Raw genomic sequence first — 20822 nt, 5'->3', positions numbered from 1 at the left:
CGTACTCTGATGCTAGGTGGGGGGGTGCCAGAATAGGAATATGCGTCCCATCTATTGCCCCTCCACAGTTAGGGAAACCCATTTGTGCAAAGCCATCCACAATGTCCTGCACGTTCCCCAGAGTCACGGTCCTTCTTAGCAGGATGCGATTAATTGCCCTGCAAACTTGCATCAACACGATTCCAACGGTCGACTTTCCCACTCCAAACTGGTTCCCGACCGACCGGTAGCTGTCTGGAGTTGCCAGCTTCCAGATTGCAATAGCCACCCGCTTTTCCACCGTCAGGGCAGCTCTCAATCTCATGTCCTTGCGCCGCAGGGTGGGGGCGAGCTCAGCACACAGTCCCATGAAAGTGGCTTTTCTCATCCGAAAGTTCTGCAGCCACTGCTAGTCATCCCAGACTTCCATGACGATGTGATCCCACCACTCAGTGCTTGTTTCCCGAGCCCAAAAGCGGCGTTCAACGGTGCTGAGCATTTCCGTGAATGCCACAAGCACTGTAGTGTCACACACGGCAGGCAACTTGATATCATCGTCGGACTCCTCACTGTCACTTTGGAGCTGAAGGAAGAGCTCAACTGCCAAACGTGTTGTGCTGACGACACTCATCAGCACAGTCCTCAGCAGCTCGGGCTCCATTTACCACAGAAATCGTGATTCACAGGCAGAGAGTAAAAAACAGAAAGAGACTCACAATGGCACCAAACATGGCCGGAAAAACTGTGAATGCTGGGATGCGAAGCGATGCACCACGGGGCGTTGGGACAGGAAGCAGAATGACCCGCACCCTTCCGTCCCCTTCCCACAACCCACAGCCCCAAAATGGGACGAGGTGCTCTGTGGGATAGCTGCCCACAATGCACCTCTCCATACAGCGCTGCAAATGCTGCAAGTGTGGCCACACTGCAGCGCTGGTAGCTGTGAGTGTGGCCACACAACAGCGCTGTCCCTACACAGCTGCACGACCAGCGCTGTAACTCCCAGCGCTGCAACTTGCAAGTGTAGCCAAGCCCCTAGTCTTCCAAATAATCTTTCAGGTGTTGAGATGGAGGAGGAGAGAGGCCAAGTGGTGATGTCTTCGACCCTCATTTATACTTTCCAGGTGCTAAAGAGATTCTTGCTGTGACATGGAGGTTAGGTAGCCCCCATTGTGTAAGTGCTTCTCTGAAGAGTCTCTGGGAGAGTGGATTCTTCTTGATGGGCCATCAACGCCTGTCTGATCTGTGACATTACACACATTGAATCTATTTCCCCATGTCAAGTATTCTCACACCTCTTGTCAAACTGTCTGTAATGGGCTATCTTGATTATCACTACAAAAGTTTTTTCTTTTAATTAATTAGCCTCTGAGAGTTGGTAGGACAACTCCCCCCTTTTCATGTTCTTTGTATGTGTATATATATATCCTTACTATATGTTCCATTCTATGCATCCGATGAAGTGGGCTGTAGCCAATGAAAGCTTATGCTCAAATAAATTCGTTAGTCTCTAAGGTGCCACAAGTACTCCTGTTCTTTTTGTGGATACAGACTAACATGGCTGCTACTCTGAAACCTTTCTGACCAGTGTTAGTTGCTCATTTGTTGCCACTGAAAGGCTAGCACAGTTGCCAACTTTCACGCGGTAAATAAGCACCCCGACTTTCACAATAAGCCAAAAATCAAGCTAATCCCATTTCAAAACAAGGGCAAAGCAAGCCAGTCCCTAAGAACCCCAACACTCTATGTGACTAGATCCCCCCTGGTGTGCAATCTGGGACTGTGGTGGGCCCACTGTGCACCCCTGACTCTCTCCCCCCTTGTCCCTGCTTGCCCCCCCTTGTCCCTGCTTACCGGGAGCCAATAAAAAAATGAAGCCACAAGCTCCAAAAACTACAAACCAAACAAGCAACAAGCCAAAAACTAGCCAACAAGCAACTTGCAAGCCAATTAAGCCAAAACCAAGCCCAATTTCTGCATTTTTTTTCACGGTTTTGGCATGCCTGAAGGCTAGTTGTGGGTGTCTCGCAACCCCACAACATATTTCAGTAACACACACATAGCAAAACCTCATAACTTTAGATACAATGGTAGTGCACGCAATTCAACAAGATAGTAGTGTTTTACAGATCATGACTTCTCAAATGATACCTCAGAAGGCATGCTTTGTACTGAACATATCATAATCATATCACAGTGGTGAATATGGGGGTTCCAGGGTTCTATCTGAGGTACAGAGTCAACTTCTTTAGTTTTTAATTCTTCCTCATAAGTCATTCTCTGCAGCTGCTTGATCATTTTTGCCTCTCTGAATTTGTGTACATTTTTCTGTTACTTTCTGGGCCAGTACTGAATGCAGGTATAGTCTGGCCAGAGTCATTAGAGACTGCCTCAGTTCAAGTGATCAGCAGGGATTTCAATAACATTGGCCAAAGCATTAAATATAATACTCTAAATTTAAATGTCTGTAAATTCAGTTTGCTAGAATGATTTTTCCCCCCCTAGACCTCATAGTCCCATAGCATTTTAGGAGAGTCTTATCTAGGCTGATGTAGAACTAAGTTATTGGCAAATATTGTTGAGCATTCTCACAAATGGAACATTGTGTTGTGTGTGTAATACCACAATGACTTACCTTGGGAGAATAAGTGGACACTGTACACGACCTGAACTCTATGGAGCTTACCTGAATCAAATCTCTGAATTAACAAGACTGTAGAGGAGGCAGTGTTTTTAAATGATAAAAATACTTTTCCAATAATAGATTAGACTATTACCTCTATATCTACTACAAAATTTCTAAATATAACAATTTGCTGTACATAGCACACTCATCCTCATATTAGAGATCTGTCAGAAATAACGGCTTTTGGTATCTTTAAAAAATACATGTTTAAAAATGTACTTCTATTACTATTAATATGATCACCCCTCTGCTGAGCGAGCAATATCAAATGTCAGAGCCTTCCTATTGGAGGATAAATCAGTGAGGGGAAGTTTGGATATTTTCTTACTCTGTGTATACACCAGCCTTTGAACAGAGGTGGTTAAACAGGACACAGACAATCCCCTCTTTCAGGAATCCAGTATTGCCAACCCCACATGTTCAAAAATCACGAGTCAGGCTCACCAAAAAGCATGAGATTATGTAAAAAGAATAGATTTGGTGTTCTTTTTATTTTCCTTCTGCATTTTGAACCCCCCGAGCATCGCCCGCCCCGCAGAAACAAACCCTCCTTCCCCAGCGCTGCCCCACTGAAACAGCAGTATTGAACCTTGGTAATATGTTATAGCGGGCCCCTAAGGTATTATAATTAAGGTAAAAGAAAAATGTCGTTTTGCTTTAGAAGTAGAATAAGATCTTCCCCCAACTTTGTAATCAATTGCCCTGTTGAATGGATGAGGTGTGAATGAGGAAGGCAGCACCTCCAGACAGCTGCAGCCCTTGGAGAGGGGGATGGGAGCCAGACCAGATCAGTAGAACAGGTCAGCCACTGACTCCTCACTCGCCTCCTCAGCCTCGCCTACTCACCCCCTGCCACTGCCTGCCCACTCGCCTCCTCAGCTCCCCACCCCCCTGGCTCGCCTCCTCAGCTCCCGCCACTGCCCGCCCGCTCGCTCGCCGCCACTGCCCGCCCACTTGCCTCCTCAGCCCCCACACCTCGCCTCCTCTCACCCCGCCACTGCCCACCTGCCTCTTCAGCCCCGCTTCCTCACCCGCCACTTGCCTACTCACCCCCCGCGGGCCGCACAGTGAGCCCACCTACTCACGCCCCGCAGGCCGCACGGTGAGCCCACGCGGGCCGAATGTTGTGCAGGCCTGATGTATATATTTGTTTACTACTTGCAATGTGCTCAACTTGGACAAAGAAAATGTTACAGAGATGGGAACTAAATATCTCATAATCCTAAAAATGGAAACTCTTTTGTGGCATTTAAGGAGAAAAGAAGGTTAGTAAGTTTTTAAAACACTGCAAAAATGAAGCAATAATTATTTTGGATGTAAATGTGTGATTAAAATATTTTTGGATTGCTTAACTATTGTTTAAGAAAGAGCCATCTTAGACAGACCCATGTCTAATTTGTTTGAATCTAAAAATAAATGAAATGTTGAGCACAAGAACCAAAGCACCTGGACCTTCCCAAAATATGTTTTTTGGTTTTGTTTTTTTAAAATGAACCACCACCCCCAGCACATTCCCTTCCAACTAATTACAGCAAGTCACATCGTGATGCATATCAGTGGATATAATAATTATAAAAGTGAGAGGACCGCTACATGACACATGTAACTTTTTACTTGCTTGCTAGGTTTTCTTAAGAGTCCTTCCCGCAAAGCTCTGCTTAGCTGGCTTGATTGTTTTGATGGCATCTTGGAATTGAAATGAATATATGTTCATCCCTATCCATGGTTAGGGGACTCTTTTAATGATCCAGGGCCCACTTTTTAAACACTATTACTTCATCAGAAGTCTGATGTGTCCATGGTGCCTGTGTTTTGGGCAGAGTAGGAAGCAGAAAGATAAATAAAGTCAAAGCTTTGAGATGGAGCACAATCCAGTGGTGGTGTCAGATGCAAGAAGCACCACCATCAAACAGTATGAGCAGGGTAAGGGGATCAGAGGACGCCAGAAAAAAGCTGAGATACAAGTACCCTTAAAAACTTTTTCGGTGGGGAGAGGAGGTGGTGAACTGAGGAGGAGACAAGGGGTGGGGGGTGGTGAAGGGAGACAGAACTGGGGAGAAGGCATATAGAAAGTCGGGAATCTGATACTGCAAGGTACTGAGCACCCACAACTCATGGACTTCAGCTGAAGGTGGAGTGCTCAGCACCTTTGGGAGGAGGGGAATGAAGAGGGAAGGGAATCCCACAGCTAATGCAAGAGAAGGAAAGAAAGGGCAAGGGAGCAAAGCTTTTTTACAGTGCCTCGTGCAATGAGGTCCAGGCCCATGACTGGGGCCCCTAGATGCTACCACAATACAAATAATTAATTAACCACAAATGCTCCTTTTCAAATTTTGTTTTTATGGTGATGGACGAGAAAATCCAGTCAAAACTGTAGAAAGTTCTCTGGAATTTGTCCAGAGGTACCTTCTTTGGTTATTTATGCAGTTGCTCCTCTCTGCAGTTGACCCCCAAGACCTAGTGGGAGGTGGGCTGGGAGGGAGCTACCACCGGGATCCTAATGCCTCAGAGTAGAATGAATCTGCCCTGCACAGTTCCAGGTCCAGGGCGGTGCTGGGAGAAATGACGGTCCTGGCTGGGCCCCATTTAACCCCCTCCCTACAGCAGTCCATGCTTTGGTTGCTTCTGCTTCTACTGGCTGGAGCCACAGTTTACATGCTTGGTGGTACTATTGGAAAGAACACTTGAAAGTGAAATGGAAGCTTGAGAGTTTCATCTCCTGCCAGATTATTATTTTGTAGAAAAGTTACTACATTTGTGGCACTGACATCACTGTCACCTAGTGTCCGGTGACTGTTTTAAAGAATCTGACTGGCTGCTGTAGAATATTGAAGTGCTTTAGCATATTCTTCTGAAGTAGGCTCCCCACTGCCCAGGAATAAGCTATTGTTCTAACACAGGACATCATCTTGATTGTGTTCTTTATGAATCTGCTGTGTCTGTGTGAAACAGAGATTGGTGGGAGGGCTCTCCAAATACCTTGGAAAACAAATGGACTTTTTACATCCTAGATGATAATGGCATGTCCTACCCTAAATAACATTGACCCTGGTATTCTGAACATGAATGCCAGAATCCAAAATGTTCTGTTTAAATGACATTCTGTTATCCTGAATAAGAACCCCAGACACAGTCTCTCTACCACTGAGCAGATTAGCTGTGTATAAACGCTGTTGAAATTAACTGGCATACTGAATACTGCACCATGCCGTTAATGTAGAAAATCCTCTTGGTCTAATTGTGTGCTTACAGATTGTTTCCTTGCAGACTCTTCAAGTCATTATTTAGAATGGATAAACAAAATTGGATTTTTGATTGGGGAGAAGCTAACCCCTTTTAAGTGTTGCTAGCCTACTGTGTTAGAAAACTGATGCTTTGGGTGCATTCAAATAAAAGGGCATAATTTTTTTTCCTCAAACCTTTGTCTACAGAAGGATTTTATAGACTGCTAATTCTCAATGAGAGCAGCTCACAGTGATAAAACCGATGGAAGCTGTAGTACAGGTGTGATGGCTTGGTGATAAAAAAAATGTCTGAGCCTTGTCTACATTACCACTTCCACCGCCTATTGAGAATTTGGGGTCAGAAAATCTTAATATAGACCCAGCTAGATAAATGAACATGGCAGGAAGGTCAAAACAAAATCTCTCCTGGCACTTCTTATGCATTATGGTTCATTTTTTCTGTACAACTCTACATAATGTGGGCTGACATTTATTTAGGCAAATATTTAGCTAATCTATCTATTTAACCTACGTGGCCCCAACACCATAATATCTGAGTAGCTTTCAAGTACCTAGCCTGGAACTAGAAATAACATGAATAATCTTCCCTCCTCCCCCCCGCCCAAACCTAACCTTCCCATTCCAAGACTGCAGAAGAAATAGGGATGTTTGTTTATGTGTGTGTGTGTGTGTGAGAGAGAGAGAAGAGAGCGAGAGAGAGAGAGAGAAAATATTACTGTGGGGAAAGCAACATTGAAGAAATTAGTTTTGCATTTATGTTGTGGATGAAGATGTGATCTCTCTGATATAGCTAGAGCCAGTCTCATGAATGGCTCTGAATACCAGGAGAGAAACCATGTACTGGACCTTATTTAGTGACCAGTTAACTTACCTTGGCTTCAAGCAGGATACATCTTATTTATATTATTTTGTTGTTGAGCTGCATAGGGGTGGGGAGAGTTGGGGATTTTATTTTTTTTTAAAAGGTAAAAAAGGTCCACCCTGCCCAGCCCTCAACCTTTGGAACACTCCACACTGCAGTAATTTGTAATGTTCTTCTCTTTTCTACATTTTGGTGCTCTGTATTCTCATAAAAGAAATAGATAAAATGATATTATTATTCTTTTCAATCAAACTGTTGCATTTTGAAGTTATAATAACTCAGGATCACTGTTTTACCTCTTACCTCAGATTGATTAATCATGCGTTGCTGGATTTTTTTAAAAAACAAACATTTAAAATATAACATTAAAAAAAGTTAAAACAGTGTCTCAAAGTAAGAGATTAACAGATCCTGAAGTCAGACGTGACCACTGTGATAATTTAGGCCATAGAATTTACCAAAAAAAAAAAAAATTCCGGTTTGAACTAGAGCATATCTTTTAGAAAAACATAAAAGTGTTAACAGAATTTGGGTTTACACTGGAGGTGTCCCAAAGCTTGTTACAAAATACCATGGTAAATACTGGTAGTAATGAGACTTTGGGACTCATCAAAAGGCCACTGAAGTACAGTGGGAGTTTGACATCAATTTAGCTTTGAGTCAGGTGCTACATAGGCAAATGTGCTGTTATATGTTTGGTAATACTTCATAGGCCGCCTCGGGCTTTAGAATCTCTTTTTTAAGAGGATTGTTGGACAGGAGATTGGCTTAACCTATACTCTTTCAAAATCTGTTATGAGATTCTTAGCTTCCTGCAGGCATCTTAGTTTAATTTAACATTTTATATGAGCTTACCCAAAAGAAAATATCTTATCCCTTCTCTTTCTGCCAACTATGTGAGAAATGACGTGTGGTATATTTGAATTTGCAAACATTAGTGATGGAGTTTGACTTATTAACCCTTCAGCATCTTTGTTGGAGGGTGGGTGCAAAATAGTGATGGCAGAGCTCAGTGGCTGGTTCCAGTGGCTTGTCAGCATGTTCTTGTTCTAGAAAATGAAGAGCCAGTGGGATAACATTTAAATGCTGCAGATGTTTAATGATAGGTTTCAGCAATCTTACAAACTCCTCAGCTATGCAGCACAAGATTAGAGCCAGACATTACTGGCAGTTATTTATGTCTATTATAGTATATTTCAAAGAAATATTTAGAAATTGCCAATGGTAGCTAAATTCTGCAATATATGAAGACATTCTTAAAATGGTTCAAATCTGTTAAAAATCCATATGAACAATATATATATTTGTATTTCTTGCTTGAACAATGGGTAGTTTGCATAAAAAGGGGGGAAATCGTGTATTTTACCGTACTATGCAGTGGGGAGGCATTCAGCCACTTAAACAGACAAAGCATTGTTGCTGGTTTAATGTTGCATTCTATCCTGTGCATGTTGCACCTTTTATGTGAGCTGATTGTAATTAGAGGGAATAAAACCTTTTTGGATTTTCTCTTTCAGAATCGCAATGAAATTAAAAATGGAGCGATCCTTCGATTAACAACCTCTCCAGTAAGTTACCATTCTGTTCGCTCTCCTTAAACTTTTTCAGTTTCCCATAATGATGGTTTGGTTGAGGTGATTACTATGAATTTTTTTCTTGTAGTGAATTTGGACGCTCATGGAAGGGACTGAGAATTAGTGGTTCTCTATTTTTTGGGGTCTGTGACTCTCAAAATGGTGTAAAATGTTGCCCATGATCTACTGTATCCCACAGTCCAACTACAAAGGATTGTGGGATTTGAAGGGTTTTCACTTATTTGGAGGGGGCTGGTATTGCTGGGTGTGGGGCTTGTGGATTAGGTTGGTGCTGCTGGGTACTTCTGTCTAATCCCTCTTCTCCCTCCTCTCCTCCCATTCCCTCATTTACACAGCACTCATCTCCAAGGTGTCATAGCTTCCAGTCTGTTAAGATGGCACCAATACCTCCATCAGAGAAACTGTCTCTGCTCCAGAGTTCAGAGCTGGAAGGGAGGATGGAGGACAGGATGGGGAGAGCTCTACTATGTTTGGGTTAAAGGCATGTGGTAGGGTTGGGATGACAGAAGTGGGAGACAGAGGAGGACTGAGTGAACTGCTCCTTCTTACCTCCTCCTCAGGTTCCTAGTGACCGTGAGATTTTGCATTTTTTTATCCCAATCCCTCTCAGCTGGTGGGTGGGACCCATTTTTGGGCTCTCAGCTATACTGCCACATATTGAAAGCCTCCATTTATCCGCAGCATGGGTATCAGCAATAGAACTCTCTCCATCCTGCATCACCAATGCACTATCTTACTAAAACAGCTTACCTGAGTTTGTCTGGTCATGGTAGCCACGGCAGATTCAATGTGGTATTCTGGAAATTACAGTTCCCAGGCACTTTGCCTGGGAACTGTAATTTCCAGAATATATGCTACAACCACAACTCTGTTCTGATGGGATCAAATCTAGGGATGAAAAAGGTCTATTCAATCCTTGGCTTCTGATGTGGCTGCCAAAAGGGGTGCCAGTTACAGAGGAAGCTTTGTGATGTGAACACCTGTCTTATTAGGACCTGGACCAAGACCAATAATTTATTTCACATAGGCCACTGAACTGCTTAGTAACTTTCAGGTAAGGGAAATCTAGTCTGGATTCTAAGTTGTAGTAAAAAAATGAAAAGCTCCGTATCTTATTGGTAATTCACCAACTCATGCAGACCTCTCTGTTCACACCCACCCCACCCAACTTGATGTTTGCAGTTACCAGACACTGGGCGTGCAGATAGCAAAGTTGCAGATATGTTGGGGTAGAAATAGGGAATTGAAGGGCCCAGTAAGGACACAGACAGACATCTGGAATTTTGGGGCAAGCGAATGGAACTTTATTTGTTCCATGAGAGCATAACCTCTCACAAGGTGACCTGTCCAGCAGCAGTAAAAAGGGAGAAGGCAGTAGGTACTCTCTCCGTCACATGCCTTCTTTTTTTCATGCTCAACTCCAGAGTATCACATTCCCAAAGCTTAACAACAGTTTAAGAGCAAGGCCTTCTCAGAGCCTGGATTACTTTCAAGCTGTATTATGGCCTGCAACCCAGGACAGCCTAATACCTAGGAAGCTACCTGGTCTCATAGGCTGGCTCAGGCTTCCCTGTGAATCTAACCCCCGTTCCTGGGATGCCTCAGGAAGAGGCGAGGTGGGGACTTCCTCAACACCTCCCAATCTCTGTGGTTTTCAGGGAAAACCAACCCACATCGATCCACAAGCACCAATCTACATCGATCCCACTGAAAAGGGGGACCGGACATTCCTGTTGCCTAAAATTGTAATCCCATAAAACCAAGCAAAATCTGTGTTGATGTGTCAGCAAAGAGTACCACACAACCCCCTTGCATAATTCCTCAAAAAGTACCCATGCCATCAACTCCATGTTGGAGCCACGGTACCTTTTAGTTTCCAGCATTCACTTTTTTTTAACCCATTTCCAGTGTTTTATTCTCAAATGTTTACATTTTTTTTAAAACTGTGGCTGTGGTTTGGGGGACCTTTTTAAAGGATTGGGGTGTTGCTAATGAATGGCATTTTTGTAGTCTTCAGAATTTAAAGATTAATAGTCCTTTCCATGTATGCATGCTAGAAGAAAATCTTTGTTCTCTAGGTACTACAATAATGGGCACCAAAAAAGTACCTAAGGTAGATAGAGCAGAGGTTTCCAATCTGTGGGCTTGGGACCCACTGAGCCCATGTTGTTTGCCCCGGGAAACTGGCTAGCCACATATCTGTCCTTCCTCCTTGTTTCCAGCTGAGAACAACAGAACTTGTGGATGAGACACTGGGAAAAGCAAATTGTAAGCTGTGTAATTTTGCAGAATGGACAAAACCCTTATGCTACATACAGCTAAAAATACACTAATGCTTTCATAAACTTGCTTTACCGTTACGGAATTATTAGCTGTCACCAGAATGGCATGCTATTGTAAATGGAAAGGGAAGTCAGCCATTTAATAGTGGATGGGCAGGGTGAGATGCAAGTCAACAAGACTGAATTTAGGATGTGGTCATTCCATTAAAACGTTTAAGAAGCCCCTATTTAAGAGAACATTCATTAAATATGTTTGACCTTGGGGCACTGTGAACTGGCCAAGAAGCTGTTACTCAGCTAAATGGAAGTGTTTCTCCACTTGGGCTCATCAACACAATTTGTCTCTGGAATCTGTTGGAATCCCTGATATCTTAGAGTATCCACTCACTCATAAATCTTGGATCTTGCGTTGAGTTCCCTGCAGGTTCATTTAGCAGCAATCAGCACTTTCCATCCTCCAGTGGATAACTGTATGATCTTGACACACCCTGTCACAACTATATTTTTGAAGAGCATTCTCAGAACCTTTCCACCAGTGGTGAAGTTTGTATCTCAGTGGGATCTCAATTTTGTTCTATCATCTTTCACTAAGACTCCTTTTGAGTCGCTGACTATATGCTCTAGGACACGTCTGTGCATGAAGGTTGCCTTTCTGATAGCTATAACATAGGCAAGAAGAGTCAGTGAACTGGGAGTACTTATGGTTGGCTCAACTTTTATCAAGAAAAGGTCTCACTACACCTCCATGCCAGATTCATATCAACTTTTATCAAGAAAAGGTCTCACTACACCTCCATGCCAGATTCATATCCAAGGTAGTTTTTGTATTTCAGTTGAGTCAGGTCATCCAATGACTTGTATTTTTTTCCTAAATCACATGCCTTGGAAGAAGAAAGAAGACTGCATTCTCTAGACTTCCAGAGGGCTTTGGCATTTTATCTGCAAAGAACAAAGGAGATTAGAAGACACCTAAACTATTTGTTTCCATAGCAGAATGATCAAGAGGTCAATATATATCTGTGCAGAGATTTTCTAAATGGATCTTGGGTTGCATCACCTTTTGTTACCAACTAGTTGGCATCCTCCCAACCATCCCCAAAGGGATAAAGGCTCATTCCACCAGGGGGGCAAGCTACTTCAGCTGCATCTTTCAGAGACATACTCAGACCAGAATATGTAGGGCAGCTACGTGGAGCTCTTTGCATGCCTTCATGAGACATTATATCATGGTACAATCTCAACTGTGGATACGGCTGTGGGGACAGCAGTGCTACCTTCAGCTATCACTTCTGTTTCACTGAACCCACCCCCAGTTTGACAACTACTTGTTAATTTCTTACATCCGGAATGCACATCACAACTTATCTGTAACTGGAAGTTCTTTGAGATGCGTGGTCCCTATCTGTATTCCACTACCCACCCTCTGTCCCCTCTGCTGTGGACTGGGTACACTGCAGTAAGAATGGGAAACTGGAGAGATGTTGGCCAGCACCACCCTTTATGCCCTCAGATGGGAGCATGAAGAAACCTACAACATGTGTGTAGACCAATGGACATTGCTTGAAAGAAATTCTGGACTCAGGCACATGGTGCTCATGCGTATCCACGTGTGGAATACAGGTACGGATCACACATCTCGAAGAACCTCCAGTTACAGGTAAGTAACCTTCATTTCCATGGGCAAATGCCCACCCTTACACAATGCTTTCACTTCCAGGTGTGAGTTTCTGATTTTTATCCCCTACAGCCAGAAACACTTGAAAGTGAGACAGTGAGGGTTGTTTTTTTCTTTCTAAATTAAATCCGAAACCCTAAGTATAAGTAAAGTGTGTTTTCTTTTAATTACCACAGATTTAGAGTACTTGTTCTTTTTTAGACTTTGGCTTTTTTTCTCTAAATCATTATAGCATCACTTTTGCAATGCAGCAATTACTGGCACATTGCTAAATTCCTTATAAACGGTTTCCTTTAGAGATTTATGACTTGCCTGTTTGAAATTTCACTGAGTTGGAACTTTGTGAATGTGAATTGTCAGATCTGTTGGGAATTTGACCTGTCTCTTTGTTTCTTCAGATCTGTTTGCAAAGTTCATGTCTCGTTATTCTCTGAGGACTGTTTTTTCCCTAAACAATGCTTCCCCTTGCCGCCTCTTTACAACACACACTCTGTCTCCTAGGATACTTGAGTATAGATTGAATTTCTCTCATATTATCTTGGCTCTCATTTTTCTATCTTTCCTATTTATCTTGACTCTCGTGTTATCTTCCTCAATATCTCGGTATGCACTATATAGTATTTTTGTCATTTTACATGACACATTTTCCCCCGTGCCCAGTTATGTTTCTATGGAATTAACTTATGTATCTTATCCAGCATTTATCTTTTTATGTGAATTTATATGAGAGTGAAACGTCAGTTTGTCTGGGATTGCCCATTCTGGGATTTTTTTGTTCTTATGATGGGTGTGTAGATGGATAAGTGAGTTATAATCATAGTATAGTGTGAAAATATTCCTAAAGCACAGTTGTCTGTCCTCCCATGCAGTAAGCAGAATGGCATCTGCTACTGTTTGTGAACATTCATGTGTATATTTTATATACCAGATCCTGCAAACCCTTATTCTAGTGACTGTTCTTTACTAGAGGTAGGTAAAATATTAGCAGCACACAAATTAAGTGACTAGTCCCTGTATCAGTTAATTAATTATTCACAAACAGTATTGGACATCTGTGTATTATCTTGTTCAAAATGATTAAACTAATGGCTTATGCAAACATATGGGTTGCTTGTGAACTGTACCATAATTATTGATCCTTGTACTAGTGATGTGGGATTAGCCACCTTTGTCACATGAGGTTGTTTTTTTGGCTACCTGACTGGATGTCTCCTGAACCTGCAAATAGCTTTCAGGATGCCTGCATTAACATTTCCAGCATGAATACTCATGCAAATACACGTTTGCACAAGTATCATTGTGAAAATACATGTGCCCACAAGTATTTACAATAATTATCCTTTTCTCTGAACATTTCTGCAAATACAAACACATTTTTTTCATGAATGACTTCAAAAATCATGTTGTGATATTTTGGGGTTCACCTAGACCATCACCTGCCCTGTAACTTTGGGTGCCTTAATGCTATGCAACTATGGCTCAGAGCTCTGACATGGGTAGGCAGCCCACAGACATAAAGGTCTCCCCATGGCTTCCACCCACCTAGTTACTCCTTTCAATGACCTCAATAGCTCTTCTGGTCCTGAGTCTTCCCAAATCTTTCCCTTAAATTCTTAACTACTAGACACTCGGACTTTTCCCTTCTGGTTCATCACCCTAAAGGAGTGAAACTTGCCCCCAGTTATCAGTCCACTTGGGGCTGCACACTCCACCAAGATCATTTCTTTTTTATTTTAAAGCTGACAGTCCTGTCAAGCTGTCTCTGCTTTTAAGGACTACAGCCTACCTATCCTGGCTGTCCTTTCAACAAGACTAGACAGATATTTTAGACTTCTTGAGGGCCTTTTGAAATACTCCAGCTTTGATAGAGTGCATTTTACAAGCTTCCTGTTCTCCTCCTCCGCTTCCTCCTCTTCTAAACTGGAGAGCTTTTAATACAACCTTTCCTTTATTGGAACAGCAGTGTTCTGGCCAATTCCCCTCATCATATTTCTCAAAAGGGTTTTATTTTTTATTCCTACCTGGATCATATTTTAATAAGAACAGACATGTGGCAGCCAGCTTTACTGTTCTTTAATGAGCAATGCTCTCTACTGTCCATCCACTGATGAATTATAAATCATTAAAAGAACACTCTGGTAACCAATCAGCATGCATCATCTGGGTGTCATTTTAATGCATTGTTCAGCAAGACCGTGTATTCTGTAAGAGCACATATGAGCACTATGGCAACAAGAACTAGAAGATTTTTGAGGACTACATGTTATTCAGTGCAGCAATATTTTATCCATGTGGCACGTAATGCCAGTAGCCATCATTACATTTGGCCAGATGCGACATGAGACAATTACCAATATTTTTGCTAAGAAAAATATTTCTTTATTTTCTAATCAAGATCTTATCTGCCTGTACCAGTTCTTCTCTCATCAGATGGCAGAAAGAATGCAGGTTTCTGGATGCACAGACTTCCAGGGGGTTGCTTTACATACCACAGGCACCAGTGCCTAGAAACTTTGACCTTTGTCCTATTAAGCCTTGTCCACGTTCATTTTTCAGGAAATCTTTTGCTGTTGCACTACTCAGGGCTGGCTCCAGTTGTTTTGCCGTCCCAAGCAGCCCAAAAAAATAATAAAAAAAAGAATCCACGATCGTGATCTGCGGCAATTCAGCGGGAGGTCCTTTGCTCCTAGTGGGAGTGAGGGACCCTCCACCGAATTGCCGCCGAATACCTGGACGTGCCGCCCCTCTCTGGAGTGGCCGCCCCAAGAACCTGCTTGCTAAGCTGGTGCCTGGAGCCGGCCCTGGCACTACTGCTGGTATAGCATTAACATTGGTGTAGACAAATGTAGTCGAGGACATGAGTAAGTTCCCATCTACAGAGGCAAAACTGAGTTTAAGTACTATTATATCATAGCTAGGTTACATCATTTAGCTAGCCTGTGTAGAAAGGACCAAAACTATATTGCAACCATGTTATAGAACTATTACAGCCGTGGTTGAAATCTTGACCCCACTGTAGTCAGTGGCAAAACTTGGCCTTTATGAGGCTGCAGAAATTTCTGTAACTGTTTTTGGTCCTATCCACACAGGCAAGACCAAACTGTCATAAAAAAACGTGGTCAGGACATTATCAAGTTACCATGTGATCCCCCAACATAGTAGTTTTGCAGTGTAGATGGACTATTAGCCTAGATCTCCACTCTTACTAAAGCACAGTTACGACAACATCTAGCCCCATTCACACAACCAACCGTCCTGTCTTGTAACTGCCTTTAATGATCCTTGTCAAATGTGTTGGTTATATCTATGTAGATGGGACCCTAACATCCTAGTCTGTGACTTTCTTTGCACAGCAGTAGTGAAGGTCTTCTAAATAGATTTTGAGGGTTGTTTGTTTCAGTAACATGCTTAATGATGTCCTTGAAACCATTTTCAAAGTGACTTCAGCTGAGCTGACGTAGTACTTTTGAAGACTCTCCAAAATGTCCATTCTAGAGTGGGTAACAACTCATGGAGGTTAAATTTGTTCTGAGAAATATTAATGTTTTGCAAAACTTCCATGCTGGCAGCTAGTCATCCTTCCCAGAGGTAACAGTCACGGAGACTGAGGGCTTATCTACATTATGGGAATTACTGTAGCATTGCCACGGTTGCAGAGGTGTGCTGCTGTAACTCTGTAGTGCATATGCATATTACAGCGACAGCAGGGGTATTTCCATCACTGTAGTAACTCCACTTCCCCAAGCAACGGTAGCTAGGTCAATGGAAGAATGCGTCTGTCAGCTTAGCCAGTCTGTGCCAGGGGTTTAGGTTGGCATAACTGCAGTACCCAGAGGTGTGAGTTTTGCACACCCCTAAGCACTGTAGCTAAGGGTCTGTCTACACTTACTGTGGATCAACGCTGTGGTGATCGATCCACTGGGGGTCTATTTAGCTACTCCATGCATCTAATGAAGTGGGTTTTAGCCCATGAAAGCTTATGCCCAAATAAATTTGTTAATTTCTAAGGTGCCACAAGGATTCCTCGTTGTTTTTGCTGATACAGACTAACACGGCTACCACTCCGGAACCTGTCACTTAACCTCTGTGTGCCTTCATTTACTCATCTGTAAAAAGGAGGAAAATGATCCTTCCTTACCTCCTGGGGGGGGGGGGGGATGTTGGGAGGTTTAATTTATTAATGTTTATCAAGCATTCTGAAATTAATGAATAGAAGGTTATTTATAAAGTACATATTGGTTTTTATTATTTCCGATCTCTCCTGGTTTAAAAATATTCACTTATACATTCAATCCTGGATATTCACAGCACCTACTGAAAAGCCATTGTCCTTGCAGGTGTAGAATAATTATTACATAGCAAAGAAATTGTCAGACAGAACAAATTCAGCTTTCCCTAGTGCAAATATAATATCAAAGAGAGTGACTGTGCCAGGCCTTACCACTAATTCAGTTTCCTAATGCTCTACTGCTTCAGATTCACGCTTCAGTCAGTGCACATAAGTGTGTTGTAGGAAATTGAATTTTACAAGCCTCTGAGTACAGCAGGGAAGGCTCTATCAATAGCGGAAAGATTGGTTAGCTATTAGCTGAAGCTTTTGGACATTGTATCTAGGTAATTGTTATTCTGGGAGCATTGTCTGAAAATGTGGGATTAATGTATTTTAAAGTATTTGCTTAACTATGCAAAACAGATTTACATGGTTTCTGGACAATTTAATTTAAAAAATCCCTTTAGCTCTTTATTTTTTCTGTTCCTGTCAGATTTCACATTATTTCTCATCAGAGAGCTAAACATTGATGGGCAGGATATTTTTAATATGTGATTCAGTTGAGTGAATAAGATGATGTATGTGTGATAACATCATATAGTTTAGGAGGAAATCATTCCCATGTTCTTTGGAAATACAAATACTATGGATATAAAACTGAGAAAAAGCAAAAGAAAAAAGGTAGGGAAAGGAGCGAAGGAAATAGAAATCAGTACCATGTGCGCTCTGCATAAGATCTGGAGTAGGATAATATATATTTGTTTAAGGGTGATGGAAGAGTGCGTTGAATGGAGTAAATTTAGATTGAAAAAAACTGTTGTCCTAATTATAAAGAAACTACGTTTATGTACTTTGCTTTCTGGGGTAGTTTTATTGTTTGGGTCACACTTCATATTAAGGGTACATAAGCTTTTTAGGACACGGACTGTTGTTTTTTTGTTCAGTGTTTGTTTGTTTCTTTACAGTGCCCAGCACAAAGGGATACTGGTCCAAGACTGGGCTCTTGGGTGCTAGTGCAATACAAATAATAATCCGTTCCGTTTGGAGAAATTTGGAGCCCCAGTATATCATTTACACATTACATTTATAACTAAGAATTTGAGGAGTTTTTTTTAATGGTTTTTTTTTTCTCTTTTGTCTCTGGTGAGGCTCAAAATGCACAGCAGCTCCACGAGAGGATCCAGTCTTCTAGTATGGATGCCAAGTTAGAAGCACTGAAAGACTTAGCCAGTTACTCACGGGATGTTACATTTGCCCAGGAGTTTATAAATCTAGATGGTATCTCTCTCCTAACGCAGATGGTCGAAAGTGGCACAGAGTAAGTATTTTGTTCGAACTGTAACATTTGTTTCCACCAGTTTTGTGGCTCTCTCTCTCTCATACACACTATTTTAGCTTGAAATATTAGTAAACACTGCTCACTTCCTAAAACTAAATGAACATAAGAAAATGAAAAGCAGTGTCTGAACAGTCCTCTGCTACTAAAACAATATCTGTGCAATCACATGAAACCTTGTAGAAATGTGTTGTTTTCCCAGAGGGAAAAGGAAATCTTAGGAAGTCACAAGTCACTTCTGTGCCACAAAGCCCAGGAATCAACATGGTCTTCATTGCCCTGAAATAACAAGCTTCATTTGTTAAACTTTTGGTCCTAAGGTTCCTGTTAAAAATAGTGGCAACTGATAACTGTTTTTTTAAATTTATACTTTTTAATACAATGTAAAAAAAAATCCACCTCCTTTTGTTTTCTTTAATTTTATGTCTTTAATTTTAGTTTAATTTTTGATGGGATTTTTTAAGGGATTTTCAAAAATTTTTACAAGTCAGTAGGAGTTAGGCACCTGACTGCCTTACACTCTTTTGGAAAATGTCAGCCATTTTTACCAGTGTGAAGTGGCCTTATCCTGTTCCATTAAAGTAACAGAGTTCTGTTATTAACTTCATGGGCATAGGATTGAGGCAGTTATTGGAAGTTTGTGCAGAATAGACCCCCACCACCAGCTGGTGCATCACACTGTTAAATAGTGCTTTAATAGTTTCTATTTGCAACGGGCTTTTGAGATCCTTGGTGCTGTTTACAGATAGTGCTTTGCTGTCACTCTATCAGATACCGTGAAGGGCACCTATGTGGATATTTTAGATTACTGCTTGCAATCCAGCTAGTGATACAAAGGGTTTGATTCTGTACTCCCTCACAACAGTTTTACACTGGCATAAGGACTTGTCTATACTAGAGATTTACACACTGATGTACATACAGTAGAACAAACCCTAGGCTGATCTATACACACAAGCTGTACTGGTTTAATTAAAATAACTTTTCAATAATTTTTTGTTAAATTGGCTAATATTGCTTCGGCTTTTGTTGGTTAGTGACCAAATTAAGCTAAATCAATATAAGCCAGGTTTAAATTGATTTAAGTGTCCCCTCACATACTCTTAGTTAAATAAGCTCAAGTGTGTGTATATGCAGGCTGCATGCAATGTTATTGCAGCTGTGCTGGTCCCAGGATATTAGAGAGAAAAGGTGGGTGAGGTAATATCTTTTATTGGACTAAGCTCTGTTGGTGAGAGAGACAAGCTTTCAAGCTTATACGGAGCTCTGTGTAATCTCGAAAGCTTGTCTCTCTCACAAGTTGGCCTAATTAAAGATATTACCTCATCCACCTTGTCTCTGTGTGTAGGCTGGGCATTTGTGTAGATCTACTACACCGATATAAAAAGTGGCTTTCTTTGACAGGGCTTTCAAACAGGGATAAGCTGCACTAAGCCACTCTTTTACTGGTGCATCATGTCTACACTAGAGTTTTGCAACAGGGTAGCTCTATCAATGCAGGTACACTGGTGCAAAAATACCCAGTGTAGGCAAACCCTAAAACTGGTGTGCCAGAGCAGAGAATCAGGACCAAAGAGTTTCCAATGGATTCACTTGTTGTTGGCCTACAACTGCTCACTGTATGCTTCCTCCTTGTTTAGCTCATCGGAGCCTCTGCAATTTGCAGTGGTGACTGGAGTGATTACAGTCTGATTTTGCTTTTAAAGTTTGGTTAGGTCAAAGTGGAGCAAGGACATCTGCACTGCACAGTGCATCTTGTTCAAGTTTTATACTGTGTCATTTTATACAGTAAATCCTTGGTAAGCTCATGCCTAATAGCCACAAGAATAGAAAACCTTAATTTAGAGTTTTGGTGAAAGTGGAAAGGGCAAATTCTGAACCTAACACACATATGCACTCTTTCTCCTGGTCTCTCTTACGCTATCCTGTTCTGCTTTAATCTTGACCGTCTTGATCTTCATTGTGAGTCTGATGATCAATCTTCACTGCAGAGTTAACTTGAGTTACACGTTCCTGAGTTAGTCTAGCTTGAGTGAGAGCAGCCTCACTGCAAAATCACACTGGAGGTCCTGTGTCTATGCTAGTGCACCACTCACTCGCGTGTGGCACTAAGACTTCTAGGAATACATTTCCAGTGAATTGTGGGAGATCTTGTCTGGGGGAATTATGGGAAGTCATTGGAGGACTACGGTTGCTCAAGTAAAGCTCACTTGCACCCATGCTATAGGGTAGTTGTGCTAGCAGCTGATGAGTTGTGCTAACTTGAGCTTTAGACTACATCCCCTGATGGATCAGCCAGCTCTAGTTTAAAGCACCACCATACTAGAGTTAGTGTTTTGTGTGTGGATGAAACTCAAGTTAGAGGCAATGCTCAAGTTATACCTCGAGCTAACTTTGGGCTAGTCTACACTGGCAACGCTAAAGCGCTGCCGCGACAGTGCTTTAACGTGGCTTGTGTGGTCGTGGCAGAGCGCTGGGAGAGCTCTAAAAAAAACCCACCTCAACAAGGGGCATAGCTACTAGTGCTGGGAGCGCGGCTCCCACTGCTGGTGCACTGTCTACACTGGTGCTTTACAGCGCTGAAACTTGCTGCGCCCTGGGGTGTGTTTTTTCACACCCCTGAGTGAGAAAGTTGCAGCGCTGTAAATTGCCAGTGTAGACAAGCCCATCTGTGGTGAAGAAAAAGCCCTTGTTAACCTTCAGCAGACAGGCACAGTAAAGCTCTGGAGTTTATGCCACTTTTGCCAATGAGGAGTCCTGCACCATTTATACCTGGCTTGTTTGTCCTTCATTCCATTACTTCAATGATAATTCTGATTGCATGTTTTACTGACTAGGATACCCCTGGATTTTCCAGGTATCCGTACATGTCTTGCTAATCTGGTGTAATTA

General features: G+C 42.0%; 1 protein-coding gene across 6 annotated transcripts in view; it reads left to right on the top strand.

The window, feature by feature from the left end:
* ELMO1 (engulfment and cell motility 1) overlaps positions 1-20822 on the top strand; it is a 448062-nt gene that overhangs the window by 117313 nt on the left and 309927 nt on the right. For all 6 annotated transcript variants that reach the window (XR_005593822.1, XM_039523397.1, XM_039523400.1 and 3 more), the window contains exons 5-6: positions 8290-8340; positions 17743-17912. Coding sequence is in view for 5 of the 6 variants with exons in the window: in XM_039523397.1 (XP_039379331.1) it covers positions 8290-8340; positions 17743-17912 (221 nt within the window). In the remaining variant the exon portion in view is untranslated. The remainder of the gene's footprint in view (positions 1-8289; positions 8341-17742; positions 17913-20822) is intronic.

This window comes from Mauremys reevesii, linkage group 2 (assembly GCF_016161935.1).
Source record: "Mauremys reevesii isolate NIE-2019 linkage group 2, ASM1616193v1, whole genome shotgun sequence".
Taxonomy (NCBI): domain Eukaryota; kingdom Metazoa; phylum Chordata; order Testudines; family Geoemydidae; genus Mauremys; species Mauremys reevesii.
Note: the sequence above shows the minus strand (reverse complement) of the source record. Positions and strands in the feature narration are given on the sequence as shown.